Source organism: Numida meleagris, chromosome 19, assembly GCF_002078875.1.
Source record: "Numida meleagris isolate 19003 breed g44 Domestic line chromosome 19, NumMel1.0, whole genome shotgun sequence".
NCBI classification, from domain to species: Eukaryota; Metazoa; Chordata; class Aves; order Galliformes; family Numididae; genus Numida; species Numida meleagris.
In genome coordinates this window covers 10,005,822-10,023,348 of record NC_034427.1, presented here as the reverse complement: position 1 = coordinate 10,023,348, position 17,527 = coordinate 10,005,822, and the positions used below count along the sequence as shown (strand labels likewise).

The 17,527-nt window shown below is 50.2% G+C and overlaps 1 protein-coding gene across 1 annotated transcript; it reads right to left on the bottom strand.

The window, feature by feature from the left end:
- Positions 1,627-14,647, bottom strand: ASXL1 (additional sex combs like 1, transcriptional regulator). Its single transcript, XM_021416247.1, has 11 exons — positions 13,898-14,647; positions 11,510-11,618; positions 10,365-10,485; positions 10,192-10,289; positions 9,788-9,881; positions 9,359-9,511; positions 8,768-8,931; positions 8,565-8,661; positions 7,986-8,091; positions 6,960-7,575; positions 1,627-6,235 (listed from the first exon to the last, which is right to left on the bottom strand). Exons 1-11 carry the CDS (start codon positions 13,951-13,953, stop codon positions 3,335-3,337), a joined length of 4,515 nt encoding a protein of 1,504 aa, XP_021271922.1. The 5' UTR covers positions 13,954-14,647; the 3' UTR covers positions 1,627-3,334.

Below are 17,527 nucleotides of genomic sequence, written 5' to 3'. Positions count from 1 at the left end.
AGTAAATGTGGCTTAATATTTTAATTCTTAGAACGTGTGTCTATTATATATGTGATGCAACTTAATTCTGTTCTGTTTGTGGAATGATTAGCACAGGCCCACTCCCTGTTCCCCTCACTTAACGAAGACCAATGAGCTGTTAATCGAGCTGTTATCTCCATGGTATTACTGCTAAATGCACTGATTTCATACGTATGTGGAATCCTTTTTTTTTTTTTTTTCTTTGGAATCTGTATATCATATATAAGACTGAATTTGCTCAATAAACACTGTATAACAGAAGGGCTCTCTGCTCCGCTCTCACCCTGGGGGCCCAGCCCCCAACAGCCTCAAACTGGGGACTGGGAAAAGAGAGGAAAGGACAAAAGCCACCGCACGGAGCTGCGATGGAAACTGCGCTGTGCTGGGAACAGAGCGCGGGGAGCGGCACGGATCTCAACCCCTCGTCTGGCAAAATCCCTTTTGTGACATGTCTGGGTTTTTTGACGTTTTTTCCCTGTGAAACGATGGAGTTTCCGTTGAAGTTTGGGGAAAGCTCTCCCTTCTCCTCCCGGAAAACACTGATTTTTCGTTATCAGCTCCATTCGCTGAGCACAACCGATCCTTGCACCCACAAAACGCCCAGCCATCTCCACGCGCTGCATAGGTGGAGCCTGCGGGCCTGCACCATCCCTGCCTGCAGCAGGAGCGCCCCATGCACTAATTGCAATTAACACACACGCACAGAGCCGAGGTTTCGCAGCACACACACACACGAGCCACGTCCCCGTGCTCCCATAACACAGCCCTGCTAACGCAGAGCCCTGGGGGAGCCTGGCTCCCTCTGCACAGCCCCCCCAGCCCCGGGGCTGCCCGAGCGCTGTGGGGGAACCGCACTGTCACCCCCCGAGAACAGCACCCTGTGTTCTGTGTGACGGGCAGACCCAGCTCTGGTCCAAGCAGACAGAAAAGCGCCGAGTTCAATCATTTAACAGCGTTAGAGCTCACCCGAGCACCAGCCCTGCTTGGTTTGTGCCTTACTTCTTTGCGGCTTGTTACCGAGACCCGGGGCGGTGTGTGCAGCCCCGTGCCAGGCAGCACAGCAGCAGCTCGGCACCAAGCGCGGGGCTCAGCGCTGCCGAGCATCACTCACTGCACGCTTCCCTCCCTCCAGCCCCGGCCCCAAGGTGTGAGCTCACCACCACGCGGCACGGCCACGCACCGAGGCGCAGAGCATCACCTTCTGCGTTCTTCCTCCCCAAAGCGCTTCCTGCCTGGAAATAATAAAGAGAGAATTCAGCAATACGGTTAGCAAAGGCAAACACGGCGCAGTATAACCGGAGCTGTGGTTCTGCTTTTACGGACGGTTCAGACCCAGGCACTTGAGCACTGGGGCTCAGGCCGTGGCTCCAGCGGCTTCGCAGCATCGCTTCCCTAGGGTGGGTGCAGCCCCTTTGGGTCCCTGCAAGCCTGCAAAGAAAACGAGGCGCTGAAGCTGAGGCACCGAGGCAGTCCCCATTTCTCATCATCCGAGTGGAGCTCGGCAACGCTCCCGCTTAAAAAAAAAAAAGAGGAAAGAAAAAGCAACGTTGCCGCAAAGAGAGCACAGAGGGCGATTTCAGGAAAAGAGCACTGAAACCACAAGCGCAGGTTTGATAGTGTTTATTGTTCCAACACAAGGGACGTACACCGGGCGGCTCGGCGCGCACACCGCAGGGCCCCGAGGAGCAGAGCAATATCAAACAGCAGAGCTGCCCCGCTGCGCTCCTCTCTTTGGTTCGCGCTCCTCTGCTCCGACCCCGGGCGCTCGCCCCCTCCCCGCAGCACGAGGTCGGTGGGTGGGTGAAGGGGAACCGCTGCACAGGCCAAACCTGGGGTGGCCCTCAGGCTCGCAGCTCCATTAAAAAAAAAAAAAAAAAAGAAAAAAAAAAGTGCACAGTCAAGGGAGGTAGGAGAGAGAGCTAGAAAAGGTACAAGCAGAAAAAAATGAATTAAAAAAAAAAAAGAAAAACAAACCACCTATTCCTTCTACTGCCTTCTTAAGGAACGTCTGACTTCTGCCCCCACTTGAAGCAGTTCAGGTTTGGTCATTGCTCCGGAGGAAGAGGAGCGGGTCTGCTGTCGGCCAACAGAGGCACCGGGACCTGCACCCCGTGCAGCACCGCTACGGCCGCGCTCCGGGGGATGCAGCGACAGCAGCAGCTGCAAAGAGCTCAGGAGGGAGAGCTGCAGAGCTCAGCCCGCACCACAGAGCCCTGGGCACGGCGGGCAGAGCCGGAGCCTCACGCACCGAGCCTCAACCTGGGCAAGACAGAACACAGCGGCTCTGACTACAGATGCAGAGTAACAACTAACACCACTTTAATGCAATACTGCTGGAGAGCCCGAAAATCCGAGGAAAAAAAGAACCCTTTATGTACTATGTACATTACATCCATTTACAGAGTTGGCCAGTACTGTGTACAACATATAAATACATGATCAAACAGATGCATAGAGGATACTTACAGGAGCCAAATAATTCACTTTATACACCCAAGAATGAAAATATATATAAAAAAAATAATAATAATAATGAAAAAAAAAAAAACAAACACTGCTTTAAATGTTAGATGACCGTCACACAGATGCACAGCTAGACACTTGCAAGTGGTCAGATGCTGTCACGATCAGGTCCTCAATGCTCCCATCGCTGCTGGCCACGCACCGGGCTCCTCGCCGCCTCCCTGCTCCGCCGCGTGCTCAGGGTGGCTCAGCAGCCCCAGCCGGTGCCAGATTTGGGCCGGGCAGAGCAGGAAGGAGCCGTTCCCTTGGCACGTGCCCCCCTGTCTTCTGGTAGCTCCGAGTGCAGAGTGCTTGGCTGCTCACCACGTCCAAGCGCAGCACTGGAAGCTGCAGGGAACCGCCGCGTCCTGCCCGCGCCGCGCCACCCGACGATGGAGATGGCAGAAGGGGAGAGTGGAAGACTGTAGGGGCCAACCTAGCGCAGCCCTGAAATAGAAAACACCCTGTTCCAGTTCCTTTGGATGGAAAGATCTCCTCTCCGGAGGGTCCGCGGATGCCACAGCAAACTGCCTTCCCGGCCAGGTGTCAGCCTCAGCACGCGTCCCAGGGCAGCACAAAGCAGAAGGATCGCTGCAGCGGGCACGGCCCACGCGCATCGCGGTGTCATCGTGAGCAGGGAAGGGTTCTGCGCTGCGGATTCCAGTGGGAAGGCGAGCCAACTTTCCTCACCGAAACAAAGGACGATAGCGTTTCTACTATAAACAGAATAGGATTCTGTGTACAGGTTTAGGATCAGTCGTTATCAAAATACGCACGCTGAATATACAATCTGTCCCATGGCCATAATTTATTATCTCACCACAAGGCACAATACACAGAGCTTAGAGGGTCCTATACAGTCATCGTGGCAGAACGCCCCGCAGCCTTTACACATGATCATGGCTTTAAGGCTGCACGAACAGTTGAACGATATTTCTTCAACGCTGCTGCTATCAGCAAACATCTGCACGGAAAGGGATGCGTTACGGTTTGCAGCAAAGTTCGCTTTGTGGGTGAGCTGCATCATGCTTCCAGCGAGACTTCTGGGAAAAGCTGGAGCGCTGGATGAATAATTAAAGCTGGTGGAATTTAGCTGCAGCTTAGAAAGCTTCCCATAAAACGCCTGTTTGATATTGAACTGAGAGGGTTTGGAAGGAGGCTCCGAAGGGTGATTGTGTCTCTTTCCCGGCTCCCTTGAAAACTTCAGGAATGGCAACAAGTCCATGGCCAGCGGAGCGCTCTGCGAATGCTCCCTCAGCTCCGCGGGGCTCGCTGCAGCATCCTTCTGGCTCTCCCCACTGTTCTTGCCTGGGCTGCCACATGCCAACACGCTCTCATTTTTTATTCCTCCCAGGGCGTTCACGTGCTGCTTTGAAGTCCACTCTTCCCTCGCAGCCGGCATTCCTTCTGCAGACGCACAGCTTTTGGTCAGAGGATTCTGTTTGCTCGGGGCCAAGGCTCCCATGGCTGAAACCTGATCTGAAGCCCTTGAGTGATGTAGCCTGACACTGGGGTTGCAAGGAAAACCAGAACCGAAGAGCTTTTTGCCTTGAACTCCAACGCAACTTTGATTGACCGATGTGTTCCCCATCTGATTTGGGCCAAGAGAATCCATATTTGGAGATAAAAATGGAGGCTCCAGAGTCGGGTTCAGCTTCTCAGGACTTTGATTTGTGACGACGTTTGTTAACGGGTTATGCTGTGGCACCCGATGGACCTTAGAGGATTCTTTTTGCTCTTCAAAGCTACAGGAAGAAAACGTTCTTTCCCGAGGGCTCGCGTCTTCAGGCTTCTGAGGGGCACTTGCCACATTTGCCACTTGGTCCGGGCAGCTTAAGGTTAAGCCAATCTTGGAATGTTTTTCTGGAACAGGCTGATTCTCCGTATCCTCTGCTCTAGGCAATGCTGCTCCTGACCCACACTTCTTCTCCTGGGGATCTAGGGAAGATCTCACCGAGTAGAAGTCATCGCTCCCGGTTAGGGCGCTCGCCTTTACCTGCGCATCCGGAGAAGATTCCTTTCCAAAATAGCAACTGCTACCTCTCTCCATCAGCACGGAGAGGCATTCTGACTGCTGGTCTGGAGGTGGCTGTGCACCTTCCACCTTGATGTTGGCATGAGATACCGGGAGAACCTCTTCCAGCCGACGGTTCCCCTTAAGCAGCTGCATCACCAAGGGGCTGTTGGCATCAGAGGACACGGGCTGAGCAGAATCTGACGGCCTCTCTGTTTTCAGGGGCAGTGGTGCACGCAGTCCCCACCTCTGAGGGGGAGGCGCAGCGCTCACTGGGGCCACTGAAGGGAAGTCCACAAGGCAGGGCAGATCACCCGCTTCCAGTGATGACTTTGAACTAATTTTATCACATTCCTCAGTGCTGCTCTGACAGAAGGAGCCCTTCTTAGCTACCTCCCTACAGCTGAGGTTTCTGTAACATATCTCCATCTCCACACTCTCATCAGCCACGTCAGCTTCAAAATCCGAAGCAGTATCCGTTGATTCACTGTGTGTACTCTGTACTTCATCATCTCCATTTGCCTTGAACTCTCGGGTCTCTCTCAATGGCTGGCACTCGTCTTCCGATTCTGCTCTGGGGCGCCTCTCCCTCAGTTTTTCAGAGGTATCTATCCTATTCTGAGAAATAAAGCCATCGCATAAAGAGGATTTCAACAGAGATTCCGCATTCTGTTCTTCATTACTCTGTTTACCATCACTCTCTCTGTCTGCCTGCAGGTGTGTGAAGTTACACAGTGCAGGCACTCCTTCCTCTGCTCCCGCAGTCACCATTTTGGAACTACCACTGTAACTTTTCATGCACTGTTCCACAAATGTTTCGGAGCCATTAAATCTAAATCTCGGTATCACTTTTGGCTCGTGGCATTCTTTACCACTCGATGGCAACTCCGGCAGGAGAGCAGGATGACCGGAGGAATTCTCCTTTCCATAATCCAGCTCTACAGTGGGAACGCCGACATCTCTGAGCTGCGAGCCTCCCGCAGGGCCGACCTCAGTCCCCTGTGTCTGAGCACACGACAGAGTGACTGCTGGAGGACCCACGTGTGCCAGCTCCGCGCTCTGCCTCTCCTGCGACGCAGCACACGATGCTGCTTCAGTCCTCGCATCGCAGAAGAGCTGCTCGGGGCTCTCCTCTGGCCTCTCCAAAGCTGTGCAGTCCAATGCCGACGCAGTCAGAGCGTCGCAGCGCTGCCCTCCAGGTGAGCCATCGCCAGGCTCAGCTTCCCCTGAGCCAGCGCCCGCGGCGCATTCCAGAACGTCGCTTCCCTCACTCTTCGAAGAAAAGGAGTCTTGTTTCGAGGAGGCAGAGGAATTTGTGCTGGCTGCCCGGGCGGCCGCCTCAGAGCTGGCCTTTTCTCCGCTCAGACGGAGAGACGGGAGTAGTTGTGCTCGCTGTAGATCTGACGAGCGCTTTCGACGAGCTCTCTTTGATCTCCTGCGCCTGCGATGGCCGCTGGGTTCTCCTCCGCCCCCCTCAGTGTTTCTCCCTCCGCCGGGGCCGCCCCCACCACCGATGGCGGCTGCAGCAGCTTCTCGCTGGGCTCGGGCCTGCAGAGCACGGGCCTTAATGTCTGCGAGAGTTCTGGCCCCGCTCCTGCCCCGGGCGGAGGGCTCCGTGTTGGGGATGATCCTGGGGCATATCTGGTAAGCTGGCTGACCTTTAACCACCCAGGGTGGTTTAATACGTGAAAGTTGAATCTGAAAGAAAGAGAGAAACGCTCAGTTCTAACGCTCGGCCATTTTCAGACAGCAAAAGGCATTTTCTGAACATCTGCTTATCGCAATAATTCAGGAAAGAGTTAAAATTGCAACTTAAAAACAAATTTTGGCAGAGCGGTAGCGTGGTTCCCATAACCTCCGCTTATGTGCTCTGTCATGCGGGATGTAAAGCTCACTTGCTATTAACGCTGCTTTACCAGAGCCAGCAGACAAACATGAAATGGGTGGTTTGCCTTCAGACCTTCATAAATCAAAATGGTCTCCTTTACATCAGAGTGACTCCTCTGAAGCTAGCAAGATGGATGCCTCTAGTTGAAACAGCACAAGTCTAAAGGAACACTTCTCTGCCCCCAAAGGAAAGGAACGGGGAAATGACACAGGAGAAAGAACACGATCTGAAGGTCTCTTTCGCAACGAGTCAGTTGGCTTCAGGATAAATGATTTCTGCATCCACAGAAATTAAAATTAACAGAGTAAGTCAAGGTTACCCTGCGCTCTCGTGCGAAGACCTTGGAATGATTTTCCATTCTTTGCCCTTCTAAACAAGATAATAAACCGGGGCAATCAGAGGTACTCAGCCAGCTCTGCCAATGAAACCCTTCCACTTCTGCTAACATGACAACACTTGACATTTTAATAACGTTTTGATGCTACTAAGCGTGAGAGTCCTGAGATACCAGGCAGCTATAATTCTCTTTCCTACCCGGATGGGTGGGACTTTTGGCTCCTCTTTAGTAGGTTGTGGCTTTTCTGAGTGAACACTTTCAATTGTGTTACGAAAGGACTGACGATCTTCAAGCCGGGGCTTCTTTTCGGGGAAGGAGGCAGAGGCAGCCTCCTCAAAGCATTTCCTCTTCTGGTCCTTCGGTTCCCGAGCAGAGCTCTCCTGGGACAAACAGGGAATTCTGTTTGCAGTCGCCAACGACAGATCTTCCGATTTACTGTGCAATTTGGAAGTCTCTGGAGAGAGATGCAATTCTGAACTCTCTGGCTTCAGTACTGCAGCAGAAGCACTCGTCAGGTCATCTTTCTTCAGGTCTACCTCAGGCTTTGTGTCTTTGTGAAGAGAGGAATCCGGTCCCACAGAAGCAGTCTCCTTGGAAGCCTCTTTCTGCTCAGAATCACGCAGTTTGTACAGGCTCCTCCTGGCTCTGCATCGCAGGTCGGCCCGGGAGCGCTTCTTGAAGTGCCCATCCCTCTGCCGTGTGGAAGGAGCGCGTGGCAGCCTTGTTTCTCCTTTAACAGACAGTGCTGTCCTGTTCTCAGCATCTTCTTGCACCAAATTCTGCTCCTGGGATTCTTCTTGGGTCAAGCCCAATCTATAAGTCAAACGCAAAAACTAGTTAAAATCTAAAGCCCATCCCAATTCCAGCATTTCATCTATTATTCATAGGGGTACCGTCACCACTATACATAGTAACATACAGATTACAAAGCACAGACTCATCAAAACCTCATTAAGTCAGCCTGCAATGAGATAATCTGTGTATCTGCTATCCCACATTATTGTCACAGGGAGTAAGGGAAATAGGAGAAATGTAAAGATCCGCAATAGGAAACAAAGAATATTAGCTTGTCTTGGGAACAAAACAGATGGGCTACAGAATTCTGCTCTGACCAAACCAATTCCCCCTGAGGAGCCATCTTCTCGTGTATCCACAAGCAGAACCACACACTATCACCTGCATAAGCATCAATAAAACAGGACAGACAAGGCAGAATTCCTTACTTTTGTCCGTAGTAGTCCTCAAAGAACTTCTCCTTCCACTGTTCCACTCTCTTCTCCTTTTCCATCTCCTGCCGAATTCGAACTTGCATTTCGTGTGTGAATTCACCTGCATGGATTGAAGATACTGAAATTCAGTTCCCAACAAAACTGATATTGCAAATGCAATCTCTTTTAACAGTATAGTACAGAAACTATACATAAGGACCGTGTTTTTCTTATTGCTCTGCCCTCCTCTCTACTATGCATCCACACGCTGCCTGCAACTACTTAAGTGCAATGGTCACAAAGCCTCAAGTAAATCTGGAAAATAAACATTGTATTTTACCAGTTGTAGGCCACCATTCAAGGAAAGGTAAGTCTGGCACTACTTTACACCTCCACTGTTTAGTTCGGAAGATCCCATGGACTTCATTGTCCTTAGATGCTATGATTTTAAAGGAAAACAAAGATACGCTGGGGGCAAGGCAGCCAAATACACTGCCAAGTCACGCTACATTCCCATTCACTAACTGGGAAAGAAGAAAGCCCATAAAATGAGTACCTTTTCTGCAACCACCTGAGAAAGCAAACCCGACTCACCATCAGCCAGGCGTTCCCTCCAGCTCTGAGCAGCGTGGGTGAAAAACTCATTATTCAGAGCACTGCCACTGAGACGCATCAGCCCATCAGCCCCAACCTTAGGGGACAAAAAAAAGAGGACAAAAAAACCAACATTGCTTCAGCTCTTCTGCAAGAAAGTCAATACAGTGAACAGAAAACAACCACGTGCTGCACCTTCGTACCTGTCTATCAACTTCTGGAAGGAGGTAAAGAAGCTGCTGCTGGAAGTGCGATGGGAGTGCATTAAAGGTTCTGGAGTTTATCAGAGCTCGCAGGTTTGTATTGACAAGAATGGAACCAGGTGTTTCAAAGTCAATATCCTCACCCCTGTTTCGTTTCATTTGCCCTGTAGTTTAAGGGCAGGCAAATAAGATAAACATTATTGTATAGAAATGTATCAGCATTACGGGCAAAACAAAAATGCACAACAGACCACACTGTAAACTACTGCAGCAAAAGGAGTAAAGACTGTAGTATTCAAGTATGAAGAATGCCTTTCTCAACCATGCTAATTAATACTAGGCATGCAACTGGAATTTTGATACGAGGTCACACTGGTGTCACATTCAGACACAGCTCTCGATACTGCTTTCCACAGCAGGAAGCTTTTAAACAACTGGTCCACTAAGCTTGGAGAGGAAGATCCAGACCAAGAGCCTTAAGATCACCATATGCCTTCTAAAGGAGTAGTGTTCTTTACTCCGAAATATACAGATGTCAACGCTGCCGGCTCTTATGGCCAATTTTCTCCTGGTTGTAATAGAAGCACTTACCAGCCGTGGGCTTTCGGATACCTCTCAGCAGCTGTGGAGGATCCCTGTTTATTTCTGTTCGGCTGCGCAAGGTGGCATTGCACAGGGCCAAAGAGCTGCTGCTGCTGCTGGACGTGCTGCTGCTCTCCCCATCGGCATGCCTTCCCGTGAAGCCTAAAAGCAATAGGATTTTACAAAAATACACAAAGAATAGCAGGAGACCAACTTGCAGAGTAGCTTTGGCCTACAAGAATTATCTGCTAATTACAATAGTTCCATTCTTACAGGTTATTGCCCGATCGAGATAAACATGCACCCAGTAGCACAACTCAGTCACACGCATTCTCAGCAAATGTTAAAGAAGTCCTCAGGCAAACATTCCATTAGGGACCACCAATTAAAAGCTATCTACACAATTATAAGAATCACCAAAACAAAAGCAGTGCTCACCAGATGCAGACTCCATGTGTGCCCCATTGACTTTCAGTGGCGTTAAGACAACACGTGGCAGCATTACACCTGTCTTTCTCTTTTGTTTGGCTGTCTGTGGTCCAGAAAGAAAACAGAAACAAAAACTAAGAAACAAAGACACGATGGGAAGGGAAAATAATCTTCCAAGCAACGTAATTCCCAGTTAAAGAACCACCTAGCTTCTAGGTAAATGTTCAAGTGTCAGTCATTAATTGTATTTACAAATGGCAGAGAATTCAAAACTTCCTCCCTGTGAGTGACTCCTAGGAACTCCTCACCAAAGGAGACAGCCCCACCGCTCTCCCTGAGGCACCTGCACACACCTGGTCCCTGTCACGCTAACCCACCTGCCATGCAGCACGGACAGCTGCCCTTTCTCCTACCTGTGAGGCTGTTCTGCTGCTCTCCCTGGCAGTAGAGGGTCCCTTGCTCTGAGATTCGGTGGAACAGGAGGCGTTAGAGGAGGTTTCATCAAGAGACACTGAAACGGACGGGCACTCGGTCAGACACAGAAGTGGATACTTCCAGCTTAAGATGGATGTTATTAGACACTTACCATCGTTATCACCGCTCACGGTGCTTGTTTCGTTGGACCCGCAGCTTTCTGCATCCGCTGTATCCTCCAGTTCATCCCCTTCTGGCACAGACAGGTTCCGAGACCACTGCAGGGCATCCTTCTAAATGGACAAACAGAACTCAGGGGGCTGCAGTCCTCCTCCCAGTCCCCATCGCTGAAACCAATGGGAGCTGTCGGTTTCACAGATGCAGGTTTTATTTGACTTTCTTTTAATCCTTCGGATGCAGGAAGAGCTTTTTAAGAACGTTTAATTGGAGCAGAAGTCATGTAAACCATCAGCACACTTCAAAGACTTTTCCAAGCTGAATAACTCTAATATATCTAAAGTATATGTTAGTAACTTCATATCATTCTTGTGAACTAAGCAAGCAGTTTCTAAGGAAGAGAAATATCTCATTCTTCATATCTCAGTCTTACTAGGAAAAGAACAGGCATCACCTGAGAAGGCAACTACTAAGACAGCAAGCCTAGGAGATGCATTTACTGACTGTGTAACCAAAACCATTTCAATTCCTTCTGTTTTTGGCAAAGTATGACAATTTAACAATATTTTCTGACGGCAGTAAAAGAGTGGCAAAAGGAATAGCCAAGATATCAGTTGTCTATAAAGCTGATATTTATCAGGGAAGCCAACAATGCCAATGAAAAGCCTGAGGCATTTTCGACAGTGAAGATTACTGGGACAAAATACTAAAATAAAACATCTCAGAGAGAACTCAGAATGAAAATACATTTTGCTATCAAGATTTTACTTGTAGCTACAAGCTCTCAGACCAACATAATTTACTGGTTGGCCATGTTCCTTTGCAGCTCTTGGAAGAGTGAAACAGGACTATTTTGTTAATCAGCTTCCTGAGTTGAAAACTGGAATAAGGATTTATCTTGCCTGTGCAACTCATGAAATCACAGGTGGGGTTGAAAGGAACGTATCACATGTGGATGAATTCAGTGGAAAGGTACAAGCTACAGTGAAATAATGAATTCCAGACACACTTTCACACGATGATCTCACACGCAGCACGCTCGGCTCGTATGATGCTCAGTGACAGTTTAGCACTCAGCAATGCATAACAAGCAGAACTCGCAGCTCGGTTGTCAACTGAGAGCAGAAACTCAATATTTACCTTCAGTGTGAACAGGCTGATCCGTCCCGGCAGTTTGTAGAAGAGCCCATCGCCTCCCCTGGAATTGGAATGGAGCATGGCGTTGAGGCAGGCCAGGGGAGAGGTGCCACTGAAAAATAGGAGGGCACCAAAGGGCCTCAGTCATTTTTAGAAATGGCCTTATCAAGCAAACAGCCCCAAATGAAAGATCTGCTTCAATCCGCATCAGTTCGCTGACGGAGGGGAACAAAGATGATACTCATTAACTTTATGGGATAGGCACTGCAGTCAGAATAGTGTTACTGTTTCCCATTCTGACCTGTACGTTGGCCTCAACACATCACAGTAAAGCGATCTGCAGAAAACAGGAAACGTTAGGCTAATTTGGAAGTTACTCTTGGTCAGTTTTAGTTATTTCTTTTATTACACATTTCCTCCCTTACTCTGCTTGAGATTTTCAGCCTTGGATTGATTTTACTAAAAACCAGATTTAGTCAGCAGTAGAAAACTAAGAACAGAGACAGCAAAAATGGTACACATATGTATTTCTGGAACGTCTTGCCTGATATAACTCTGCACTGGCAGAGTTAGAGGTAACAGGTCTGATGAACCCATTTGGCAAGCCCTCCAGTGCCCCAGTTTTGCCATTTGTGACCAAAGCAGCCATCCTACGCTCACAGCAATGGAACTTCCGTGCCATGTAATCTCACGTTTTCCAGTAAGTCACACATAGGCACGCAGAAAGCTACCTGGAAGAGACATTACAGCAGTCCTGATTTCACTGTTACTGAAAGTGAAACTGAAAACTGGATGGAGACAAAAAGATTTCAAAGAAAATCATTCTCATATTGAGAGCTGAACTCAGAACCATTTCTATTTCCACTCTTGACACATTTGGTTTTTGGGCGTTTATTCACAAGCCTCAGCAGCAGACGAAATCACCCTCTATCATTTTTAGATACCATGAAAATAATTTCCAGCCTTCTGGCCTGTCAGACAGTGCTTTCCCTTCGGTGCTTAACAGAATGTTTCAAGTAAGTCAGCCCGCCACAGAGCACATTTTCTTGAAATGGTAAAAAAAAAAAACAACAAAAAACACCAAAACCAAAACAACACAAAAACCACAAACATTTTTTTTTTCCCAGAAGGAAGGAAATCAAAGAGTTAAAACTTTTCCAGGAGGAAGAACTCGGCTCTGCTGCTGGATGCTGACATCCCAGCTTAGCACAGGGCCCATTGGGCCGTTATGGACCAGGCCCTTCCATCAGGTTGGGGTCACCCCAAGACCAGGGCAGCGCTACCTCAATATTGATTCAAAGGGAAAACCCCCTCCCGAGTCGCTAAGCCGTTTCCTTCAGGAAATGGAGTTTCAGGAAGGCCTTCTATTCAAGTAGCAGGAAAGCCTGCTGCATATTTAGCTAGACAAGATCACTGCCTGCGTTCTGTGAACAATTATGCTGGGAAGAAAACAGGCTTTTCTTACAGCAGAGCATTAATAATAGGAAGGAAAAGCAGACATCCCAAAGGAAATCCACCGACCGCCAGATCAGCGATGCAGCTTGTGGGGCCCTGCGAGCTGCAAGGTTTGGTCTGCAGCTCCCTACTGGGAGAGGTCACTTGGCAGAACTGGGAGAACCCTGAATCAACTGCTCCCTGAGGACGCTCTTGCTGCTACCTGGAGCGGCTCAGAGATCCTCAGCTACCCATGTAAGGCAGAGGACTGATCCAGAGAGGCACAGACTATCAATTAAAACAAAGGCATACAGCAGCTTTCACTGTCTGAATTCTCAGAATACCACCACCTGCACCCAAAACAGTGGAGAAGTGCATGGTGAAGAGCCATGGGGTGAGTGTTCAGCAGCCCCTGTGAAGCAGCAACTGAAGAGGACATATCCTCTACAATGTCAAGAGCCACAACAGTGTAAGAAGCGCTTTCACAGTGCTCAGAAGTACCAGAAGTGCCAGCAGAGTACTTTAAGATAAAGGAGACCCTTCTGAGTCTCCTAAAATATAATGTCTGCTCTAGAGATGAAGCAACAGAGGAGACAGAACTGAAACTATTACCAAAGTGGAACCCAACAGTAGAAAGCACCAGGAGCTTCTTATGAGAGAAATATGCAAGTGGCAAGTGAATCAGTGCAGGAGCCTGATCTGCAATGGGCATTTATTTCACAGCAGATGGATGAAGGGAACTCTGTAGGTTACCAAAAAAATCCAAGGAAAAAAAAAAAAAAGTATTATAAATATCTGTATTGTCAACTGAAATTACCATGCTAGAAAGGGAAAAAAGGAAGCAGGAACGCGGGCTGGGGATGAGGCAGAGTCACAAGGAACAGCTCAAGCCTTCTATGCAGCCTGCCCCACGCTTCATGCACATGCTGGGTTTTACATGAGATCATCAATACTAACCTCATTTCCTTCAGGCCTTCAGCCTCTATGACCTGCAGAATCTGCTTTGGGGTCATGGGAGCATCCGAGTAGTTTTCCAGCACCTGAAGAGACAGAAACACCAGGTGTCATCACAGGCTTGCACCTACATTCACAGAACTGCTCTATACGCTGGGGTTCAGAGCCAAAAATACACCTCGCAGAGCTTTATTTATCTACAGAAGATGTGCTAAGAATTTCAGGTACTTGAACATCATAGTAAGCATGACAAAAGCCTTGACCCCACAACATGAAAGCCAGCGGGAGCTTTACCAGACTCCAACACGCAATAGACTGATTTGCTACCAAACAGCCTTCAGAACCGTACCGTGTAGTAGTTAGAGACCTTTAATGATGTAAAATGTTCTCCCAACCATATGCCTTCCTACCTCCCCATAAAGAATCCAGCATTTTTCTGGCAATAAAAATATTACTGGGCAACTGTGTAATTCAGCAGCATTCCTTCCTTGGATTACTGCATTCAGTTCATCTGATCAAGGGGGGCTGCCGTGGGTAAGTGTTGAGAAGGACAGAGTTCAGGAAAAGACAACTACAATGGTAAAGGACGTGGAAAAAAATATGGGTAGGCACTAAGAAGATGCAAGCTGCTTGCCTTTGAGGGAAAATGAGTGAAGTCAGACACTAAAAAGGCAATAAAATAGATAACATCTCGGCCTTCCACGTATTATACGAAGAACAGAATTGCAACTTACATATGAAGAATTAGAGAGGCTAATAGATATATATTTTTTTAAAGCCGGTGGAACTTAGTGCTCCACAGTACCTAGAAGCAAGAACCTTGGGGATTCAAAAAGAGGACTGGACACCTCTGCGAATAAGGAGGTCACCCACACAATCAGGAAACAAGGAGCAAAATAAGCTGCAGCCAACACAACCCGGAGCTGCACCACTGCCCCACACCTCGCACCCAAGCAGGGCCGCTCCTGAGCGCAGGGGGCACCAAGGGTGGCAGCCCCCAGGTCAGACCGGGTGTGACAGTTCAACACCAGCACGTGACATGGCCTCAAGTGGCCGAGGAAAGCAGCAGTGGATTTCCAGCCTGGAACTCCCTGATTGTAACCATAGCGTAAATTCTCCCAGTGCAACGGCTACAGAGACGCGTGATCCTGACGATGTTGGTCACCGCGCTGTAAGAGGACCCAACGACACGATGCTGCCTCTCAGTCTGAGCCGTGTGAGCAGCCAAAGCAGAACCCAGCGCCCCGCATCTATCGGCAGCGTGCAGACCCACCTCGCTGTGCTGCATCCGCAGCCCTCCTCCTGGAGCTGCAGGAACGGGGCGGCTGCAAAAACACGGCATGCAGGGGCTGCCTGCACCTCCAGCCCATCCCCCAGTCAATGAGAAACCCAACCCCATGCTCTTTAGCTCTGCAGTTCAACCACGTTTTTTGATAAAGGAATTCCTTAAGCCATATCCACCCTATACGAATTCTTCAGGTGTTTGAAGATGACAAGAACAGGCGGCGGTAACCTGCTGGGAAGAACCACATACCCTGAGATAACACACCACGAAAACACAGAGTTTAAAGAACAGATCGAAGAAAGCAATAAGCCAAATTCCAAGTGTAAACAATTTTAATTCCTTGCCAGCGCGGCTCCATCACGCCTCCCTCCACTGATCACAAAGCCTGTAGGTCACCATCTCTGCACCTTCCTCATACCCCACCACTCTGCATCGCCCTGATGGGACAGGCACTGACAAGGGGATGCTCTGCAGCCACACGGGATCCACAGAATGAAACACTCCTCCCTTGGAAGACAAGGGAATCCTTCACAGCTGACAAAGTCACTCCCAAGCGTCAGACACAGCACGGCCTAAAACTGAACACGAATGAGCATTTACGTAAAAATAAAAGAATCTGCCCTCTTGGGAACAACTTCCAGTCAATGACTACGTACCATTAACGGGGAGCTCGTGCACCTTCAGCCAGCAGCACCACCCCCACCCGCCCCATGGGTGGGGATTCCAGCAGGATCTCCACCAACGCCAGCTGTTCCCTGCCCCAAGGAGACATCTTCCTCCAGCATCCGTAACACAGAGCTGTGGGTTCCTATGTCCCCAGTGATGGAGGCTGACACCTCTCCCACTGAACCCACGGGTGGCGCGGGCACCCAGCTCTGACAGTGCCCACCGAGGAGTGCCATGGCTCCAGGTGCCCCAACGCATCTTTAAGGGCTTGTTTTATGGGATACGGATAATGTTAGCACCGTAGGAGCAGCAACACTAAAAAGCACTTTTCCCTGTGATTCTCAGAAACATCGAGAGGAATACAAAATCCAGCAGCGCACGTCAGAAAGGAAAATTAAAAGCATTTTGACAGGGAGCATTTGTAAGCCTAGTGTTAAATAAAGATCTATTTTTAGTGGATTTACAATCAGTCCTGCAAGCTGGGAGCGCAGCTATGCAACTGCAGGTCTCTCTAAGTGGATAATCTAGCAGGAGATGGTTCTATTTCTGGTCCTTCCATGGCTCTGAGATGCTGCCGAGGCCCTTGACATCTCTGTGCCTGTGCCCGAAGTGATGGCCTAGAAGACAGGTGAGAGGATCCTCACCACTTCACAGGGGCAAAGATGTGCATCAGGAAACAGCTGCTCAGACACCCACTCTGTGAAATGCTTGGGGCAGCCCCAGACACTGAGTTTTTCACCCCCTGGAGCTCAGGACTCCAGAACGAGGGGGATTTGGTGCCACACAGCCCTGTGCTGTCTCCAGTCTGGGCTCACCGCCTGCACGCAGCCCCACAGCCTCCCAGAACCAGGACCCCACGGAGACACAGGGCAGCTCTGCAGCGCCCAACTTCTGCCCTTCTCCAGTTTTTCAAGCCAAAGTCACCAGGGCCAAAAATACGATCGTTTTTCACACCCAGTGGAACGCGAGCCTGCTGGATGAGAGATGTCCGCCCGGCGGGGCTTCCCCTCTGCTCAGCCATCCAAACGAACCTCGCTCAGGAGGAGCGCTGGCTCTCTCAGAACAGACCCAACAGGCGCAGGGCCCAGCGCCCCGATCCTGCCCAACGTTTCCCTCCAAGCCCTGTGCTCACGGGCTCTGAGCATCACGCAGCCCACAAGGCAGCAGGACGCCCTTCAGCCCTACAGACACGTTCCTCAGAAGCACCGTACCCTCACACGCCGTCAGCCTCAGCACCCCGCGGCTCGGAGCCCCGCTTTGGGCCAGCAGGGCGCGGAGCTGACGTTCCTTCCGCCGTATCCGAGCTCACGGCCGAGGCGCTCCGCAGGGAGCAGGCGGCGGCGCGGCGCGGGGAGCTCACCATTCCGCGCACGTTCCCGAACACAACGCGGGGCCGGGCGCGCGGCCACATCCCCTCACGGACGGGGTGACGGGGCCCGGCCCGGCGCTCCGCGACGCCCGCCCCGCGAGAGGAGAAAGGGCCNACTTACCAGCACTCAGCAACACGTGGGCAGCTGTGGCGCTCTGTGTTGGAGAAGGGGGGGGGGAAAAGGAAGGAAGGAGGGAGTCAGTGGAAGGAGCGAGGTGTCCCCACTCTTTTTGCGTGTGTGTCCCCCCCCCCCGTCACCACCACCCCCCCCTTCTCCAGTGGTGATGGGGAAGTCGGGATTTGGGGACTTTCC

Bases quoted from the DNA above. Each gene is read 5' to 3' on its own strand.
- ASXL1 (XM_021416247.1), bottom strand. From the start codon at position 13,953: ATGACCCCAAAGCAGATTCTGCAGGTCATAGAGGCTGAAGGCCTGAAG. The intron at 10,486-11,509 runs GTAAATATTGAG...TTGTCCATTTAG, and splicing joins TCAGCCTGTTCACACTGAAG to AAGGATGCCCTGCAGTGGTC. The intron at 8,662-8,767 runs GTACGAAGGTGC...TTGTCCCCTAAG, and splicing joins TTCCAGAAGTTGATAGACAG to GTTGGGGCTGATGGGCTGAT.